This window comes from Panicum virgatum, chromosome 1K (genome assembly GCF_016808335.1).
Source record: "Panicum virgatum strain AP13 chromosome 1K, P.virgatum_v5, whole genome shotgun sequence".
NCBI classification, from domain to species: Eukaryota; Viridiplantae; Streptophyta; class Magnoliopsida; order Poales; family Poaceae; genus Panicum; species Panicum virgatum.
Window position 1 is genome coordinate 15,963,548 of NC_053136.1, and position 17,837 is coordinate 15,981,384.

At 42.4% G+C, this 17,837-nt stretch overlaps 3 protein-coding genes and 1 long non-coding RNA gene across 8 annotated transcripts; 2 read left to right on the forward strand and 2 right to left on the reverse strand.

Annotated features, from left to right (window-relative positions):
* Positions 1-400: 400 nt before the first annotated feature.
* On the reverse strand, positions 401-3,627 carry LOC120697251 (U1 small nuclear ribonucleoprotein C-1). Its single transcript, XM_039980414.1, has 5 exons — positions 3,426-3,627; positions 3,033-3,075; positions 2,415-2,456; positions 2,056-2,326; positions 401-1,064 (listed from the first exon to the last, which is right to left on the reverse strand). The coding sequence occupies exons 1-5, from the start codon at positions 3,431-3,433 to the stop codon at positions 736-738; spliced, it is 693 nt and encodes a 230-aa protein (XP_039836348.1). The 5' UTR covers positions 3,434-3,627; the 3' UTR covers positions 401-735.
* Positions 3,628-3,650: 23 nt separating this feature from the next.
* LOC120697226 (pentatricopeptide repeat-containing protein At3g16010-like) lies at positions 3,651-7,593 on the forward strand. The gene is made up of 4 exons (XM_039980388.1): positions 3,651-3,849; positions 4,660-6,675; positions 6,826-6,936; positions 7,185-7,593. Exons 1-2 carry the CDS (start codon positions 3,768-3,770, stop codon positions 6,474-6,476), a joined length of 1,899 nt encoding a protein of 632 aa, XP_039836322.1. The 5' UTR covers positions 3,651-3,767; the 3' UTR covers positions 6,477-6,675; positions 6,826-6,936; positions 7,185-7,593.
* A 635-nt stretch (positions 7,594-8,228) lies between these two features.
* Positions 8,229-11,695, reverse strand: LOC120697237 (protein CbxX, chromosomal-like). Of its 2 annotated transcripts, XM_039980399.1 has the most exons (7): positions 11,379-11,695; positions 10,455-10,565; positions 10,277-10,375; positions 10,087-10,197; positions 9,690-9,990; positions 9,240-9,379; positions 8,229-9,096 (listed from the first exon to the last, which is right to left on the reverse strand). In XM_039980399.1, the coding sequence occupies exons 1-7, from the start codon at positions 11,520-11,522 to the stop codon at positions 8,545-8,547; spliced, it is 1,458 nt and encodes a 485-aa protein (XP_039836333.1). In that variant the 5' UTR covers positions 11,523-11,695; the 3' UTR covers positions 8,229-8,544. The 2 variants fall into 2 exon arrangements, with proteins under 2 accessions (XP_039836333.1, XP_039836339.1); XM_039980405.1 differs by lacking the exon at positions 11,379-11,695 and having other exon boundaries at positions 8,257-9,096; positions 10,490-10,551.
* Positions 11,696-11,989: 294 nt separating this feature from the next.
* LOC120697261 lies at positions 11,990-16,895 on the forward strand. 4 transcript variants are annotated; one of them, XR_005684401.1, is made up of 7 exons: positions 11,990-12,018; positions 12,303-12,353; positions 12,926-12,992; positions 13,072-13,160; positions 13,391-14,412; positions 15,047-15,109; positions 16,608-16,895. It is a non-coding gene; the product is annotated as an uncharacterized LOC120697261 (long non-coding RNA). The 4 variants fall into 4 exon arrangements; XR_005684403.1 differs by lacking the exon at positions 12,303-12,353; XR_005684399.1 differs by lacking the exon at positions 11,990-12,018 and having other exon boundaries at positions 12,166-12,353.
* The last annotated feature ends 942 nt before the right edge of the window (positions 16,896-17,837 follow it).

Genomic DNA, 17,837 nt, shown 5'->3' on the forward strand with positions numbered 1-17,837 from the left:
AAAACTGACTTGTAAACACTTTTTGTAGTTTAAGTTGGTACTTCTATTAAACTCGGTTTGTGAATGTTTTTGAACGTTTTTGTTGCCGGTAATCATCTGTGCTCGTCTTTTGGCGAGAGTTCCTGTGTAATCGATCCTGGTTACAGCAGATAGTCTGAGTGTACTGGTTGAGTGCAGTAATTCTGGTTTGAGTTTAAGTGTTAATTATTGCACTTGATTGGTATTATTTGAACTGTTCTGTGACACTAGGCCATCTTGTTCTACATGGCAAGAATTAAATAGAAAAATATATGTAGCTCAAGATCGGGACAGAGGTTCGTGCCCTCTCAAAGCCCATAGCCTGATGCAACAGCACAATACCATTGGGCGAAACTAGCATTTAACACTGCACATTTGCTGGTTAAAGGGACATTAAGCAAACTCATCTCAGGAATGAATACTGACGAGCTACAACATGTAGATATGTTATCAAGTTCAGGCATCGCATGCCACAGAAATATATCACAGATAAAACCTAGTTTTGACCTTCAAGCGTCTCTCTTAAATTAATAGACTTCAGTCGATTACATAGTTAACTTACATCAACCGCACTGAATACACTCTGATAGGAAGCTTTTCTCAACAATCCCACAGATTCAAGCAACAGACCTATCAAAATGGTCTCAGTGATGGCACCACCAAACATTCAAATGAGCAGCCTTTCTGTCGCATACTTCATATGCCTCAGGAACAGAATCAGTGGCTGCCCTCAGATGGTTGCGCATAGGAGAATGCAGGATGCGGAGCAGATGGTGGAGCTGGAGGAGCACCAGAAGTCGGGCCTGCAGGTGGTGGTGGATTCGTTTGGTACATGGCTGGAGGTGCTGCACTGTTAGGAATGGGGGCTCCTGGGACCCCAGATGTTGGAGGTGGTAGTGTTGGAGGCCTTGGGAGAGGAGCTATCTGCATTGGAACCGAACCAGGTGGGGCGCCTGGTTGTGGCACGGAGCCAGGAGGGGCGCCTGGTTGCTGCATGGTTGGTGGGACACCTGGTTGCTGCATGGTTGGTGGGCCACCCGGATAACCTGAAAAGCATTTCAGAAAAGTGTTAACTGACCATTGTTTGGTTTAAATAAGTATAAAATGTATCAGAAGATCAAGGGCTTTACTGAAAAATTTAAAGGAAACTCTTCTAAAAAGCACAGTGTATATGCCAACTGATCAGCTGTGCTAAGTGATAACATCAAGCTATATTATATCTCGAAGCTGAACTCTTGCAGGCTTGCAGCTATCAATTTTTCACCCATTAGATTGCAATCCTTCGATAATTGATGTAGACAAAAGGTGAAAGACATTAAAGGTACAACAATAAGCTATTCATTACTAGTAAGGATGCTAATAATACTCGGTTGCATAAACACACATACACAATCTGTTTTTATTAATCTAGAAAAAAATTACAGGTAGAAACAGAGAATATCATAGTAGCCTAACTTTTTACCATTTTAGATCTTCACTCATCAGAAAATCACATGATCAACTGCCTAAGCAAAGGAAAAAAAGGTGATTTCTTGGGGAATATTTCCAGTTTCTTTCCTTCTAAAAACTCTGTACAGAACAGTTTGCATATATTTGTTCTCTTACAGAAAATGGGGACTTGGAAATTAGTGGGTCTGTGAAGAGATCCCTCAAAGTTAATAGTAACTACAAATCAGGATTGTATCCAAAACAAATGAAATCATGAAATCAATTTTCTTGGTAAAAATAAACCCAACCCAACCAAGATGTGGTATATAATCTTATGAACCACTGCGATTAGGCAACATGAAATCAATTAATGGATACATGTAGAAGAACTAGAACTAGGTTATAACAAACAACTAGCGCTTCTTACAAAACATCATCTTTCAATGTTTCACTCAGCTAATTGTAGACATGAAAACATGCCGTTCCATTTATCTTCAATGAAGAAAGCAATATTGAAATAAGGAGAAGAGGCATAATTTTTGAGTTATGGCCATGAACAAATATTAGAAACCATAATAGAAACTAGCAATCATGATCAGTAATAGTTACCTGGAACACCAGGAGCTGGTAAAATTGGGGGCCTCACTCCTGGCATCAATGGTGCACCAGGTGCTTGAGGGAATCCATGAGGCATGCCAGGGGTTGGTAGAATTGGAAGGCGGGGGCGGGCCATGGCTCCTGGGAACGAGAGCAGATGTTGGTTGAAAGGGGCACCTACTTGAAAAGCAGCAGCTTGTCCGAGATGTTCCTTGATTCTTTGATCAATTAAACTTTGAGTTTGCTGCTCCTCAAATTGCTGATAGTACGTTCGAACATTCGCCTAAAATGTTGCAAATAAGGTTTAATAGATGAATATGAATGAACAATTATAAAATGGAAGTACGGAGATTACAAAAATAAAAAAATACCTTGTGTTTGTATCCAGCATTGTGTTGCTTACGGACAGATGGCTGCAATATTTTACATAGTAGTTCTTAATTCATGCTCCAAAATAGAAAAGATAAAAAAAACAGAATACACGGTAGCAAAGGACACGACTTGATACACATTCTTGATTTTATACAGCTTGCAAAAGTATGTTAAAAAACACTGCTATGCTATCTTATCTCATTGCACGTTGTGTAACTGAATAGGCTATTCAATGTGTGGATACGCGAAAAGGACACACCAGTCTCTTGCAGTCTATAGTGAAAATCAATTATCTCAAGGAATATACTACGTGGAAAATAATTCCTGGGGACCCGGCAAGCAAATTGAATTGAGCTACTGAGATGAACAAACATGAAACCAAGTGACACAAAGAACTCTCATGAATATAATCCTGAATCCTCCAAATCCAAATATTTGGTAGCTGTTAGCCCAATACAGCAAACTCTTCTGTAGCTTATGTTGACGAAAGTTTATATCAGCAGTGGCACTTGTGCTTAGATTAGATCACTGCATGTAACCATAAGGAAACATGCAACAAAATTAAAGAACCAGCTACCCTTCCCTAGCCTTAAACGTCGAAGGGAGAAGACACTAACCGAGTCATGGGTGAGGTAGGTGTCGCAGTAGTCGCAGTAATACCTGCAAGGCAAGAAGAAGAAATAAGTACAAACATATGAGAAGGTAAACATCAAATGGGACATATCAGCTAAGCAGCGCCGGCGGTGAGGAAACACAGACCCCACGCTCTGCTCCTGTACAAGCCCCGAATCCTACCACAACGTATTTCTACCCAAAATATCTGAAGAGCCAATGAGGAATGAGGAAATCAGACAGCCTTGTTCTCAAACCACGGAGCGCCTAATCTAGTCTAGGGCTTCAAATCCAAATCCAAACCCTACCGCCCCCGCCCACTCACATCCCCGTCGCACCAGGGCCGATGTACAACCTATCCGCTCCGGGGAGGCTATCCAAGAGAGGCAAGAATTCACCGAGGCATCGCGGCGGCGGCGGCGGCGGCGGCGGCGAGCGGCGGCCAGAGGAAGGGGATCGCGTCCCGGTCGCGAACGGAGTCGGAGCAGACCACCGGAATCTGTTGCCCTCGTATGCCTAAACCCTCGCCGATACGAGCCGCTCGAGAGTTCCAGGCCTCTTTATGGGCCGAGCGGGCCGGGCTCGACGATGGCCCATGAGCCTAAGTCCTGAAGCCTCCAACCAACCTCTCAGTGGGCCCACTGCCCAGTGTCCTGCTTAGCCCGTCAGGCACTTGGCCTGTGACCTCGTCGTCGTCCTCCTCGAGCCGCCGCCGCCGCCGCCGCCTCTGGCGGCCGGAGATGGCGCGCCGCGGCGCACAGATCCTCGCGGCCCGTGGGATATCCTCGTCGCCGCGCCTCGCTCGTAGGCTCAAGCAAACAGGTGAGGCGCGTCATTATTTTTTTTCTATTCACTTAGTATTTCGGTTCCTCTCTCGCTTTCGAGAAGAGCGTTAGCACACGCTGGCTTATCGGTATGTGGGTGTGTTTAGAACTTGTTTTGGGTTTTGCTTGGAGTTTTAGTGTCACTACTTTGATTTAAGTGAGGTAGGATACTAGGATTTATAGAGCTCAGACGGAATTGAAAGCAGTGTGGTGGTAGTGGTGCCATGAAGTTGGGATGGATGTAGATTTGTGTTGGTGGAAACATGCTTTCCAATAGCTGCTTTATCTAAAAGTATAAAATCCATGGATACTAAATGTCACTGAAATTCCTAATAGTATTAATGGCAAGTAGCGAGTTAGCATATATGCAGTAAAGTTGTGTTGTAGTTTGTTTAATTTTTGTTCTGTTGGAGTTCCTGGGGATTCACAACCACAAATCAAATAATTGCAAATAAGAAAGATAAAATTTGAAATCAGAGTCAATGGCTTGTTAAGGTGGAAATACGTCTGTTGATATTCAGTAATGTGTAGTGTGAACTTTGCTTTGTTATTAGTACGAATGAGGTCATTTCTATGTTCTAACACTAACAGTAGTAGAGATCACTTAGAATGAACATGAAACAAACATAGCTCACAAGTTATCCTTCCAGATTAAACCGGAAGCTGAAGTGAGGTATTAATTTGACTCGCATTTCATTCTTATTTGTAGTTTTAAGCAAAAACTTGTTTTGTAATGATGTCTGAAATGCCACGTAATTGCTGATGTTTTGCCCCCTTGTTTGAACACTCTTGATTTGTTTACTTTCAGAAAGTGAGATTGTTCGGATGTTTTATCCTCCAGTACGCCAGTGTGAGGAGCCAATAGCAACCGTTGGGCCAAGATACACACACTCTGTACGTGTCTTGGATGAGAGGTTCATTAGGATCCTCAAGATTTTCAAGTGGGGCCCTGATGCTGAGAAGGCACTGGAGGTTCTCATGCTTAGAGTTGATCACTGGTTGGTACGAGAGGTTATGAAAACTGATGTTGGGGTCAACGTGAAGATGCAGTTCTTCAGATGGGCTGCAAAGAGGAGGAATTATGAGCATGATACATCCACATACATGGCGTTGATACGTTGTTTGGACGTAGTAGAGCAGTATGGCGAGATGTGGAAGATGATCCAAGAAATGGTACGGAATCCCATTTGTGTTGTCACCCCGACAGAGCTGTCAGAGGTAATTCGGATGTTGGGGAATGCTAAGATGATCAGCAAGGCAATTGCAATCTTCTACCAAATTAAAGCACGGAAGTGTCAGCCAACTGCACAGGCATATAATAGCATGATAATAATGTTGATGCATGAGGGACAATATGAGAAAGTCCATGAACTATACAATGAGATGAGCAATGAGGGTCATTGCCTCCCGGACACTGTGACATACAGCACACTGATTTTTGCTTTCTGCAAACTCGGTCGTCATGATTCAGCAATTCGGTTGTTGAATGAGATGAAGGAGAATGGAATGCAGCCAACTGCTAAGATATATACCATGTTAATAGCTTTGTTCTTCAAATTGGACGATGTCCATGGAGCATTGAGTTTATTTGAAGAGATGAGGTGTCAGTATTGCCGGCCAGATGTGTTTACTTACACTGAGTTGATCAGAGGTCTTGGTAAAGCCGGGAGAATAGATGAAGCGTATCACTTCTTCCATGAAATGCAGCGGGAAGGCTGCAGGCCAGACACAATTGTTATGAATAATATGATAAATTTCTTAGGGAAGGCTGGTCGTTTGGATGATGCTATTAAGCTGTTTCAGGAGATGGAAATGCTGCGGTGCATTCCTAGTGTTGTGACATACAATACAATAATAAAAGCAGTTTTTGAATCAAAATCTCATGCTTCTGAGGTTCCATCGTGGTTCGAGAGAATGAAGGGAAGTGGAATCTCCCCTAGTTCATTCACCTATTCTATCCTGATTGACGGATTCTGCAAAACCAACAGGACGGAGAAGGCCATGATGCTACTGGAGGAGATGGATGAAAAGGGCTTCCCTCCATGTCCTGCGGCATATTGCAGCCTGATTGATGCTCTTGGAAAAGCTAAGCGCTGTGATCTTGCCTGTGAGCTTTTTCAGGAACTAAAAGAAAACTGTGGCACCTCCAGTGCTCGGGTATATGCAGTGATGATAAAACATTTAGGAAAGGCGGGACGGCTTGATGATGCTATAAATATGTTTGAGGAAATGAATCAACTCGGTTGTACTCCTGATGTTTATGCTTACAATGCTCTAATGTCCGGATTAGCAAGAAAGGGCATGCTTGATGAAGCTCTTACTACAATGAGAAGAATGCAAGAGCATGGGTGTATTCCTGATATCAATTCCTACAATATTATCCTGAATGGTCTGGCAAAAACAGGTGGACCTCATCGTGCTATGGAGATGCTTTCTAACATGAAACAGTCTGCAATAAGACCTGATGTTGTCTCTTATAATACTGTCCTTGGTGCTTTGAGTCATGCTGGCATGTTTGAGGAGGCAGCAAAGTTGATGAAAGAGATGAATACACTGGGGTTCGAGTATGATCTTATTACGTATTCATCTATACTTGAGGCTATTGGAAATGTTGATCATGAATAAACTGGCGAACTTTGCTGACGGGCACTAGACGAGTGTTGACTGTGATCCACATAAAGCAACTAATCCAGGCTTTGTTCATGAAAAATTATTCTTTGAGAAAAGCCTTACCTGTTTGACATATGTCAAAATATGTCCATCCTGCGCTTAGGTAAATTGTTGATGCAAAATATTGAAGATCACAACTGATCAAACTGTGAAGGTGTGTAATTGTTGAATTCACTACTTTACTTTGCTAACAAGGCATCATGCCTCCTGTATTATCCAATCGTGTTTATGTTTCAATACCTTTAGCTTCCTCTCTAATCCTAAGAACTTGAACGTTATTGTTTTCTTATATGAATGGTTTCAGCAATAACTTCCTGAAAGGTTTGAGATCAGTGAAGCACAAGCCTAACTACTGTATATTGAGATATTTCTTTCAGCAGTCCAAGTCCACATGTGACACATTCCTGAAGTCCTGGTAGGTGTTACTTTGCATAAATCTAATATTTTCAAGTCAATCATTCTCATTTTTTTCTGAACTGGTAGGTGTTACTTCGCACAACTCTAATGTTTTTCAAGTCAATCATTCTATTACAGTGAAAAAAAAATATGGACCACTTAGTTATCACACATTTCTGTTGTGTAGCCATGTCCTGGATTTGTACATGGACAAGTCCTGATGTCCTTTTAATGTTGCACTGCTGAAACCAACTTAACTATTTTCAGTTACTACTCAAATGGGGCCAACGTCTGAAGTCTGAACTTCCGTTGCATCATGGTAGCATGTAAAGAATGATTTCACCAGAAGACAATGTAGAGCAAGAAGGCATGTTTGGGATCAACACTATTCTGGAGCCGTATGTAGCTGCATACTTAATTATAACGCTATGATGCTTGAGTGTTTTCTCCTTTGTAAAACCCGGCAAAGAGTCTTTCAGAGTCAAGTTATGGCACCTAGGATCCGTACTTGTAGTTGTAACCTGAGATCCAGAGGCGAGATATGGTTGAAATTGTACTGATACACTATGATTATATGAGTGTATAATTCAGTCCCACTGTTGCAGCCATATGATCCCTGACATATGTGCTTGTAAAAGTTCGTGTTATTATAGTGGGCGACCTCTTACTGCTGCCTCTAGATGTGCGCAAGCATCAGTGCTTAAGATTTTTTTTTATCTCCAGCGTGGAAAGGGAACTAACTCAAATTGTGCACTTGGTTTGGAGTAATGGAGATGCCCTGATTCTCCGATCTCCGATAGTCTTTTGTGATTTTTGGGATTACAGTATTAACTGTGCCTCCCTTGTATGTGATCCTTGCCATTCTCTAATAGGAATGTTTTATTTTTTAAGATGTATGTATGGATACGATTATGCACGTGACTGCTTGAGCACAGCTCAACGCCATGTGAACAGTCTTATCTTTTTAGAAAGTTATTAATGTCATCACATGCCATGTTCGTGCATCTTTGTTCCTGAACATGGCCACACCTGGGCCAGCTAGTGGGGTTAGGAATGTGACGTGAAGGAATTGGTAAAGAGAACTGATGCTGTAAATTTGTTACCATTCATGTTTCAATTACCTCAATTGGAAGTAAACATGATTCTTTGTCATTTGACATCTTGGTAGTTGGCTAGTTGCTGTTTTTGCATCTCCTACACACTGAAAAGGCAGACATTAAGTCTGAATGTTTGCTTCACCTATTGTGTGTTATCGCTGTAGAAATCCAGTTTTGACAGAAATGCGGTACTGGTATGTACAGATGCCAAACCTTTTTAGATCTGGAAATAAATCGACCAATTGAATGAACTAATAGTACTGAAGAAATATCTTTTTCTTCTCCAGACAGGACAATTTGGCAACGAATGTATTTACACAGGTTATCCTCACTGGAAAATAATATAGGAACTAAGAGAACTACATGCATTTTAGTGCTACACAGCTACTGGAGGCCACCAATCTAGCAATGAATAGACTATAGATACAACAGAAAGAATAGCAAAAAATGTTGAAGAATTTTGGAGACGATAACATTATCTTTTGGATAATAGCCTGAGATCTTCAGTAGAAACATATCGAGTTTGCAAGTCACTGCAACTGCCGTTGTCGGGAGATCTGCCGAAGCCCTGCTTCCAGGTCTTCCAACGTGATTGTGATCATTGTATCAGCATCGATGCAGTTGAAATCAAGGCGTAGGTCCAGGTTCTCACGGGCATTGATGAGCAGCGTGTCTACAAGGCCTCCATTCATCTGTTTCCGCCGCTCTTCGGTGGTCTCTCTGCCAATCAGCTCTCCAATGACCTCAATGCTGCAGCTTGGGTGCAGTTTGAACCCATAAAGTAAGCTGCTCTCACTTGGGTTCTTCATCTTCATATGTAGGATCTCTGCTAGTTCTGTCGTGCTGAAATCCTCAAAATAGAAGAATTTTGTGACTCTCCTACAGAAGCCATCATTTGAGGCGATGACACGCTTCATTGGCTCACAGTACCCAGCAAATATGACAACTAGCTTGCCACTGTCCATTACCGACATTATCTCCTCCAAGGCTTCTAAACCATAATCCTTGTCATCGGATTTTTGCATTGGTATCAACCTGTAAGCTTCGTCCACGAAAAGAATACCTCCCTCAGCATCCTGTATCTGTTGAGATGTGATCATGGAAACGATGAATTAGGTATGATATAACAACGTAAAAAAATCAAGTTCAAAATTTGTTTCACAGTTTCCCTTAAACTGAACCATGCAATTGAGAACATTTCTGACAAGAGAGAGGGGAGAAATACCTTCCTCCTAGTCTTTGGTCCAGTATGCCCCACAAATTCTCCAACAAGATCAGTTCTCTGAACTTCAGTAACTTTGTGGGTGGGGAGAACTCCAACCATATGAAGTAGCTTTCCAAGAATTCGAGCAACCATAGTTTTGCCTGCAATAGAGATTGAAATATTATAAACAGAGGATTGATGTTTCCCGCAGCTATATCTACCTAAGCTTTACAAACATGTTTTGCCAAACTTCAAGGCAAATGTTCCCAGTTCACATCTGAAGCAAGAGCTCCCAATCAGATGTCCAGTAACGCATAGCTCATTCTAATTGTAACATACTAACCCAACTAACCGTTGGGTAACAATATAACAGTAATCATAATGATAGATCATGGCATTGCTTTTGATCATTAATCAAATTAAACAGACTATGGTAACAGAAAAAAGGTGGCTTCTTTTGAAAAATCTTACCAGTTCCTGGATTGCCAAGAAATGCCATATGGGGAGCTCTTCTACTAGCAATCCCTAAGCCCATAGCCCGTCGCTTCTCATCAAAAAGCATTCCCCTTGCCCATCGATGTAATTGCATTTTTAGCTCTTGCAGTCCAACAATTTGTGATATCGCCTCTTCAAACTCTGCCATTGCTTTCCCTTCGCGGCATGACATGAGGGCTTTCCGTTTTCTTTGCTCCTCCATATGACAGCTGAGGAGTTTCAGCAACTTCTCACAACCTGCTCCTCCTGGAATATGATTTAAAGGCATTTTGCCTTCCTGTTGGCAAGATGTGATAACAAAGGTCACCAGATTGTTAATTTTAATATGATTTTAAATAAGTAACTAAAACCATTACAGTGAATCAAGCAGTACATCATCTTTTGCAAAGCAATCTGCATTGTAGCTGAGCAACACGCTGACGGTGCTGCAATCTCCAGCTTGAAGTGCGTGCCAGACAGCCAAATGCAATGGTGTCATGCCGTTCTGCATCAGCATGATTTTAGCATAATAAAATTTTGCATGCATTATAAAAAAAAAATGAAATGGAACAGATATGCCATACATTGGCTTTGGCTTCTATGTGTGCACCACGTTCAAGAAGTAGACTTGTTGGCTCACAAGAACTATTTTTCACTGCCATATGCAGAGGAGTCTCACCATACTGTCAAACAATGGAATACTTAGATTAGGAAATAAGCTCATTGCGTGAAAGAAGTGTGGCAGAGGACACATTTGAGTACCATGTTCTTTGCCTCCAGATCAACCATTTCAGTACCTTGCCAGTTAAGCAAGAACTTGACTATTTCTGTATTGTTGTAGCCAGCAGCAACATGAAGTGGTGTTTGACACATCTGCAAATATTTCAAAGAGAAGATAAGTAAGATGGCACACTTATTATACCCATCTTTTCGGCTGTAAACGGCTGGTTGCGTTGGGAAGGCAATTAAAGCAGCAATTGCTAGCAAATAAAATCATGCTCGTGCATCACGGCTGGTTGGCGGCACAGGATATCCAATTTAATCGGGTCAACAAATGCAACGGATAAAAGGAGATATGAAAGCAACCCCTGAAATGACCGCAGAGAATTTTAAATGGAGAATCAAAGCAAAGCATACCAGACAATTTTAATCTTGACAAATCTTGAGAGCGAGTGGGGGCTTACCGAAATAGGGGAATTTTTGAAACAAGACCGCAGAAATCAAGACAGCACAACAAAGATACCCATCACAATCTATCTAGTATCATCTTCTTGGCCCAGAAAGCATCAAAACGGGCAGAAACAAAAGGAACCAGCAGAGAAACACATCGGCTATACAACGGAGCAAATGAGCAATTAAGCTATCAGGAGGGAACGCAAGCTAAGCACAGGAGCAAACAAAGTCCCAGCAATCAGTTCCAAGAAAAGGACTAGGAAACACAATACCAAAGGGCGGATTAGCCAAAGCAGCCGGGACGAAATCCAAGAACCGGCTCAAGAAAACCAAGCTAGGATTACACAATCCCGAGCAACCTCACATTTCTACACCCAGCAAGATCACTTCCTTATCACGAATCTAATACGCTCAACCCTCAGAGCAAGCATCAAGAACCATGAAACCGACCAAAGATCGCATTTTCCCCCCTTCATTCAAGCAAAGCAAAGAAGCAGGGGGCGCCTCACGTACAACGGGATTCTTATCGTTGAGGAGGGCAGGGTTCTCCCGCAGCATCCTCTGGACGCCGGCGAGGTCGCCGGCGCGCGCGACGCCGTGAATGGTCTCGACCTTGGCCGGCCGCGGCCTCGGGCCCCCGTTCTGGCTCCCCGGCATCTCCTCCCTCCCCCTCTTGTGGACCTCCACGGCTCCGCCTCCGTGTGTGTGCGCCCGCGTGAGCGCTCTCCGTGTGGGTGTGAGTGAGGAGGAGCCGTCGAGGAGGAAGAAAGGGAGGCGACGGCGAGGCCGTGAAGAGGATGGGCCGCCGGGGACCGGTCCTTTCGCTGTTATTCGCCTTTTAAAAATAGTCGCTTTTATCGCATTGATTTTTGTTCTTATTTCGGTTTAATTTTAGATTTTCTTGCTTTTTATTTTTGCTGCGATTCCCGGGCCATGGAGCGGGTGCACGTTGCCCGTAACCCGTTAACCGTCCGATCCACCTAACTCGCTACCTCGACCGTCCGATGCGGCTCGGCTCGGGTCTGTCGCCCGTTATTCCACGCATCCCCCGTTATTCCACGCATCCGGGCACTCGGGAATCTTCGCGGACCCGCTCCGAAGGAACACCGTCGCAAGCTGGGAGTCTGGTACCCAACCACCGCAAATTGTCCAGGTAATTTGTTTTCCTCTCTGCCGCCTAGCTATTAGAGATCAGTGCTGCTGCCCTCCGCTTAGGTTAATCTGTATAAATTAGTACTATTCAGTTAATGTGTAGTAATTTCGTAGCCTGACATGCAGATCGAATTTAGTGCTGCGGCCTCATCTCTGTTGTGTATATTTTGGTTTGATTTGTTCTATCCTGTAGCACTTCACTGGAAACCAATCACTAATTGTAATGCGTGTTTATCTATACTTACAATAACAATATAATAATTCAAATTTGCTTTGTACTTTCAGGAAGCCAAAAGAACAACCTATCCCAAATTAAAAAGAAATAATAGTTAACAGGTATGTAACATAAAACAAGTTTGTTCTTGATGCATCATGAAAAGATAAACTGTTGAATTACTATCGGTAATCGTGTTGGTGCTGTCATTCAACTCAAACAGGACAGATGAAACATAACTTCCAAACACTCGAACTCGAAGTAGTATGCAATAGTCAACTTTGATCTTATCTTACTTGTGCCTTCTGTTGTATGTTCCCTGCCACTCTTACCTCAGGCTAGGAATAGTTAAAGCTATCGAGTAATTTAAGACTCCAGTCTATGTTGAAAATTATGACCAAGAGGAGGCTGAATTTCACAAGCCAACAACATCTTTATCATACTTTTAAGTTTTAAGCACTTATTCTTTTAGTTAGATGCATCCATTACCAACTCTAGATGATTCATTGCCTCTGGTATAATGGCTCATACCCTATTGGATGAGGCTCACCACCTACCATGATCATTGAAGTTGTCTAAAGCATGTTGTTCAGTTATGTGCTTATCAAAATCTTTGTAAGATATCTTTTCTATATCCAGCAATGAAATGTTTGCATAGTAGTATCTGACACTAAGAAGACAAGTCTTTTGACAGTATATTTAGGTTCCTGGAATTGTCTTTGCAAGAGGACCTGCATTGCTGTGTTGATTCTACTGAGCAGGTATAATATCATGATTTAGGGCACATAGACGATGTTCAGTTAGTAAATTCTTCCATTGACACAGCTCCTAAATTTCTAGGTTAGATTTATTGGAAATTTTGTTTGGAACCTCCAACTGGAATGCTAGATGACGAAAAAGGTGATTTTGTTGGCACCGCAGTCTGTGAGGTTAGCAACTTTTCTTATCCTAATCTAACGAGTATTTAAGTTCACATATTATTTTTAGGGCTTGTTGGTCCTGACTGATATTGGTTCACATTTGACATACCACAATATATCATTGTTGCTGTCATATTTCCTACTTGAACATGTAAAGCATGATCTATAACTGCTGACTGGTTAAAGAAAAAACTGGTAACCTTTTTTTCAGTTTGCTAACATCTGATGCAATCATGCAGCTTCTATTCCAGAAAAGAATTGTCCGAGTAGGCCGGGTAACTCAGTTTTGCCGGAGATTAGGCAGCATTGAGTAGGTAATCTTTATTTGGAATCTTACATGAGCATAATTTAGTCCTCTTGAGAGGCTAGCCCTGCAAGATCGGTGCTGGACTGGGGAGCGTCGGCGACGCCACAACCTTCAGCAGTCAGCGGAGTGCGCCCTCTGCGCGCAGGAGGACGAGTCCATCGACCACCTCCTGCTTGGTTGCGTCTTTAGCAGGGAGGTTTGGTTCAGGACTCTAAACCCGTTGGATTTGGCCGCTCTAGCTCCCTTGCCGGTAGATTCACTTGCAGATTGGTAGCTTGCAGCTCGGAAGCAGGTCCCAAAGGCGCATCAGAAAGGGTTTGACTCCCTTGTCACCCTCGTCTGCTGTCTGCTGGTCGCTTTGGAAGGAGCGTAATAGTCGTGTCTTTGAGGGTAGATCGGAGCAGCCGTCTGTGGTTTGCTCCAAGGTAGCGAGCGAGATCTCAGTGTGGGTCTTAGCTGGTTTTGTGTCCCTTAGGTCGCTCAGCGTTGTTGTGTAATTAAACCTTAAAGATAGGGGGCGGCGCTCGGCGCCGTGTAATACTCTTAAGTGCCAGGATCACTTAGGTGATCTTAGTACTTGGTCGCTCTCTTTCCGCTTAATGAAATAACATGCTTCGGCACGTTCGCGAAAAAAAGATATGAAAAATGTGACCAACTGTGATATGGAGCATCAACCGAATTACAAGTTGCTGATTTTTGCAAATTCAGTCTGTAGCTGCATCTGCCAACATTCATGCAAAGCTTTTGATTTCGTGGTAAAGTTGGAAGGGTTAAAGCATCATGCTACTTGGCATTTCTGAGAAGTTCGCTTGTAGCGGCAGCCATGTGGTTTTCAGAAGTGCCGGGAAGCTTTTCCGAGCTTGACGGGAGCCACCGACCACCAGGATGCCAGCAACATCGACGTCCACTTGCCCAAGCTAAAGCCCCAAGGTGAGAGAGGGCGTGGACAACACGGTTAGTCGATCGACTGCAACGTCTGTGTATTATTTGCTTACAATACAAATAAGTATGGGGTCTCCTGCGAGAAACATCTAGAGTACTTAGCTAATATTATATATGTTTGGTTTATTCTTTCCGGCAATCTAATTATTGGATCATCCACTACAGAATACACAACTCTCGATAATTCGTTGTCATTATTATAATTCTTTCGATCAAGTGGATGTTAGTGAACAAGCATGGTAAATAGCCATTCATAATACTGACCTCCATAAAGAAGATCAGGTGTTAATAACATCCTTGTCTGTTGAAATGTCCTTTTTATTTGTTTATTAAACTTTGTGAGACACATTCAGTAGGACTTTTTATATCATGGGGGCAAGACCTCAACTACACAACTAAATACAATCAGCTTCCGTAAATATACTCTGTCTCTACTGCCTGTATAGAGTGAATCTATCTTTCTTAAACTCAATTCCTATGTATATGTTGGTTAATTTGGGAATAGCAGATAGGACGTAGCAACTACAATGCATAGCAGTTTATGTAGGCAATATGTTCAACCAAATGCCTTCAGCTAAAAAGATTTCCTCTTCTCCATAAGCTTGCTGATGCCCTCTATCTAAAACAATGATCTTTTGCATGACAGGGGGCTGCTCGACTTCCTTGCCGTGCGCAGGGACAAGGCAATGCTGTGGTGCAGCACGTCAAGGTGTGGCGAAAATGGTCTCTCATGCCATATTTCAATATAATGTTTTGACGATTTATGACACACACAACACTTGGACTAATATGATTGTTAAGATGACCATTCTCAGACTTTTAGATTCAAGTGATGACAAAGAGAAGACAGGCGTAGCTAGGTCCAAAGGGCCGCCCCTACGGCCCTAAAACCTCTTCGGTCCAAGGGACAAGAATTGAAGAGACCGTGAAGAAATCCAAGTCGAAAAGATCAAGACGAAGACAATTTACTATCACCGGTTAAACCGATGATGAGCAAATTGCACTCATCGGTGCAACGAACTTGGCACCGGATTAACCGACGTTGGGTGTTTTACACTCACCGGTATAATGGACTTGGAGGCCGAAGAAACAGCAGGAGTTTTACAGGCACCGGTTAAACCGACGATCAAGTCAAAGTGAGCGTCGGTGCAGTTGTCTAGAGACTCCATTTTTCGGGGGTTTTTGAGCTTGCACTCACCAGTTAAATCGACGATGATTTCAAGAGCGTCGGTGCAATTGATCAAGTAGCCGTTGGAGCAGTAACGGCTAGTTGCTGGGAAAATACACTCACCGGTTAAACCGGTGATGACAAAAACTAAGCGTCGGATCAACCGGCGTTAAGGGATTTCGTTGGCCTTTTTCCCAACGACTAGTTTGGAGGGTTGGGCTATATATATACCACCACATGCCTCATTTGGGAGTGCTGGAGACTAAGAAAGCATAGAACACTTGAAGAACACCTCCAACCACCATAGAACATCATTGTACATCATATAAGCTTAAGCACACTTGTGAGAGTGCTTGTTTAGGCTTAGTTCTTGAGAGAGCAAGCTTGAGAGAAGTCTTGCTGCGGCAAGCAATCATTGTACTCGTCGTGTGACCCTCCGACTTGGTGTGGAGAGGCAACGACACTTTGTGCGGGGAAGGAGACCCCTCTTGGTGAGAAGCTCCATTAGTGAAGACGGTGCCGTTGGTGACGCTTCGAGAGAGACGGTGGCGGTGGCCTTGTCTTGGTGACTTGGGGTCACTTAGCCTTTGCTTGCCGTAAGCCTTGGTGGCGAACGCAAGACGGTGATCAAGCGAAGAGACTTGGCATCACACTTGTTCGTGTTGGATAAGTTGTCGTGGACGTAGGGAGGGACTTGGTGTCCTAACCGAACCACGTTAAATCGTGTGTCTTGGTGTCTTCACAGGAGTTTGCATATTCTCTCCCTTACCTCTTTACTTACCATATTACGTTTTTGCATTTACTCTATCTTGCGTGCCTTTACTTTCCTAGTTAGTTTGATTAGGATTGGCTATAGGTTGCAAGTCTTTTAGGGGTAAGTAGAGAGTAGCATAGATAAACCTTAGTCATAACTAGCATGTGTAGGACGTGTTAGGTTTATCTCATACAAATAGATTGAGCCCTAGGATAGAAAGCGATTAGCGACCCTATTCACCCCCTCTCCTTTTAGAATCGAACACCCCGGTGATCCTTACATAAGGAAAGGGGCTATGCTCGCCACCAGCGAGGAGGCTCAGGTTCAATGATAATTTCCCCTGCGCGAGCCATGCCAGGAAGATATTTGTCGATAGGGATAAAAGAGGTTTATATATGACAACTGTATGCACATTTCGTAGTAATGAATTTTGTTCTCTGTTGGACTCTTCAGTTTCATACAGTATTGGTGGTCAACAAGATATATGTTGTTAGTAACATAGCTGTTGTTTGAACAAATATGACTACTGAATATGCATGAAACTCACTTAAGAATCGCAAACTTGAGCCTTCATATTTGGTTTCTCTATGACTTAGTTGTGTCAGCTATATCTATTGTATCGTGCTCTGCTATACAAATGAAAGTTTGGTTTCAGGAACTGCCCCTCCGTAAATTCACTCTTTATTTTCCCTCAAGGTTACACACGGCTTAAATATGGTCTTTCTAGTGTATCCCGGATTATCTGCTTTCATTTGTTGCGGAAGAAAACCGTTTCCTTGTTCTTCCTCCTTTTTCACATGCAAAAGTGAATGTTTTTTTTTTCATTGCCTCTAATGCTCTTGCACTTTCGGGTGTTCTCTATCTTAGCAAAATATTTCAAACTGTAGTTTTTTCAAAAAAAAATATTTCAAACTGTGTTTCTAAGTATTGTTTTCCTTGGTTATGGAGATAACATGTTAGAATTTTTTTTCCAAGTTAATTTGGTTTGTTTTGAAAACATCAAGATATATTTTTTCGGTAGCACATATTTGATTAAGAGAAAAGAAAACATCAAGATTGGTTGCTCGGCCAATTTTGAAGTGATTAATATTTTGCTAAAAGTTTCTCTAGGTTACTACAAGTCAATTGGTATTTGTCATTTGTTCACCGTGCAAAATTTTCTTTAGGTTCTAAAAGAATATGTCTGGTTGGCAAAAGAGGATTTTACAAGACAAGGTCTTTTAGTTGCAATGCTCAAAGCCATAAACTCTGACTACATCTGTACATGAGCTGCACAGGCTGATTGCGATACAACAACATTGAGGCCTTGTTTAGTTACCTTTAAAATTCCAAAACTTTACAAGATTTCCCATCACATCGAATTTTTCAATACATGCATGAAGTATTAAATATAGCTAAATAAAATAACTAATTACACAGTTTATCTGTAATTTGCGAGACGAATTTTTTGAACCTAGTTAATCTATGATGAGATAATAATTACCAAATACAAACGAAAATGCTACAGTATTTTAC

Bases quoted from the DNA above. Each gene is read 5' to 3' on its own strand.
- LOC120697251 (XM_039980414.1), bottom strand. The intron at 2,457-3,032 runs GTTAGTGTCTTC...AAAATATTGCAG, and splicing joins CCTACCTCACCCATGACTCG to CCATCTGTCCGTAAGCAACA. The intron at 2,327-2,414 runs GTATTTTTTTAT...GCAACATTTTAG, and splicing joins ATGCTGGATACAAACACAAG to GCGAATGTTCGAACGTACTA.
- LOC120697226 (XM_039980388.1), top strand. From the start codon at position 3,768: ATGGCGCGCCGCGGCGCACAGATCCTCGCGGCCCGTGGGATATCCTCG. The intron at 3,850-4,659 runs GTGAGGCGCGTC...GTTTACTTTCAG, and splicing joins TCGTAGGCTCAAGCAAACAG to AAAGTGAGATTGTTCGGATG.
- LOC120697237 (XM_039980399.1), bottom strand. From the start codon at position 11,522: ATGCCGGGGAGCCAGAACGGGGGCCCGAGGCCGCGGCCGGCCAAGGTC. The intron at 10,198-10,276 runs GTATGGCATATC...ATGCTGATGCAG, and splicing joins ACATAGAAGCCAAAGCCAAT to AACGGCATGACACCATTGCA. The intron at 9,380-9,689 runs GTAAGATTTTTC...TCTCTATTGCAG, and splicing joins TCTTGGCAATCCAGGAACTG to GCAAAACTATGGTTGCTCGA.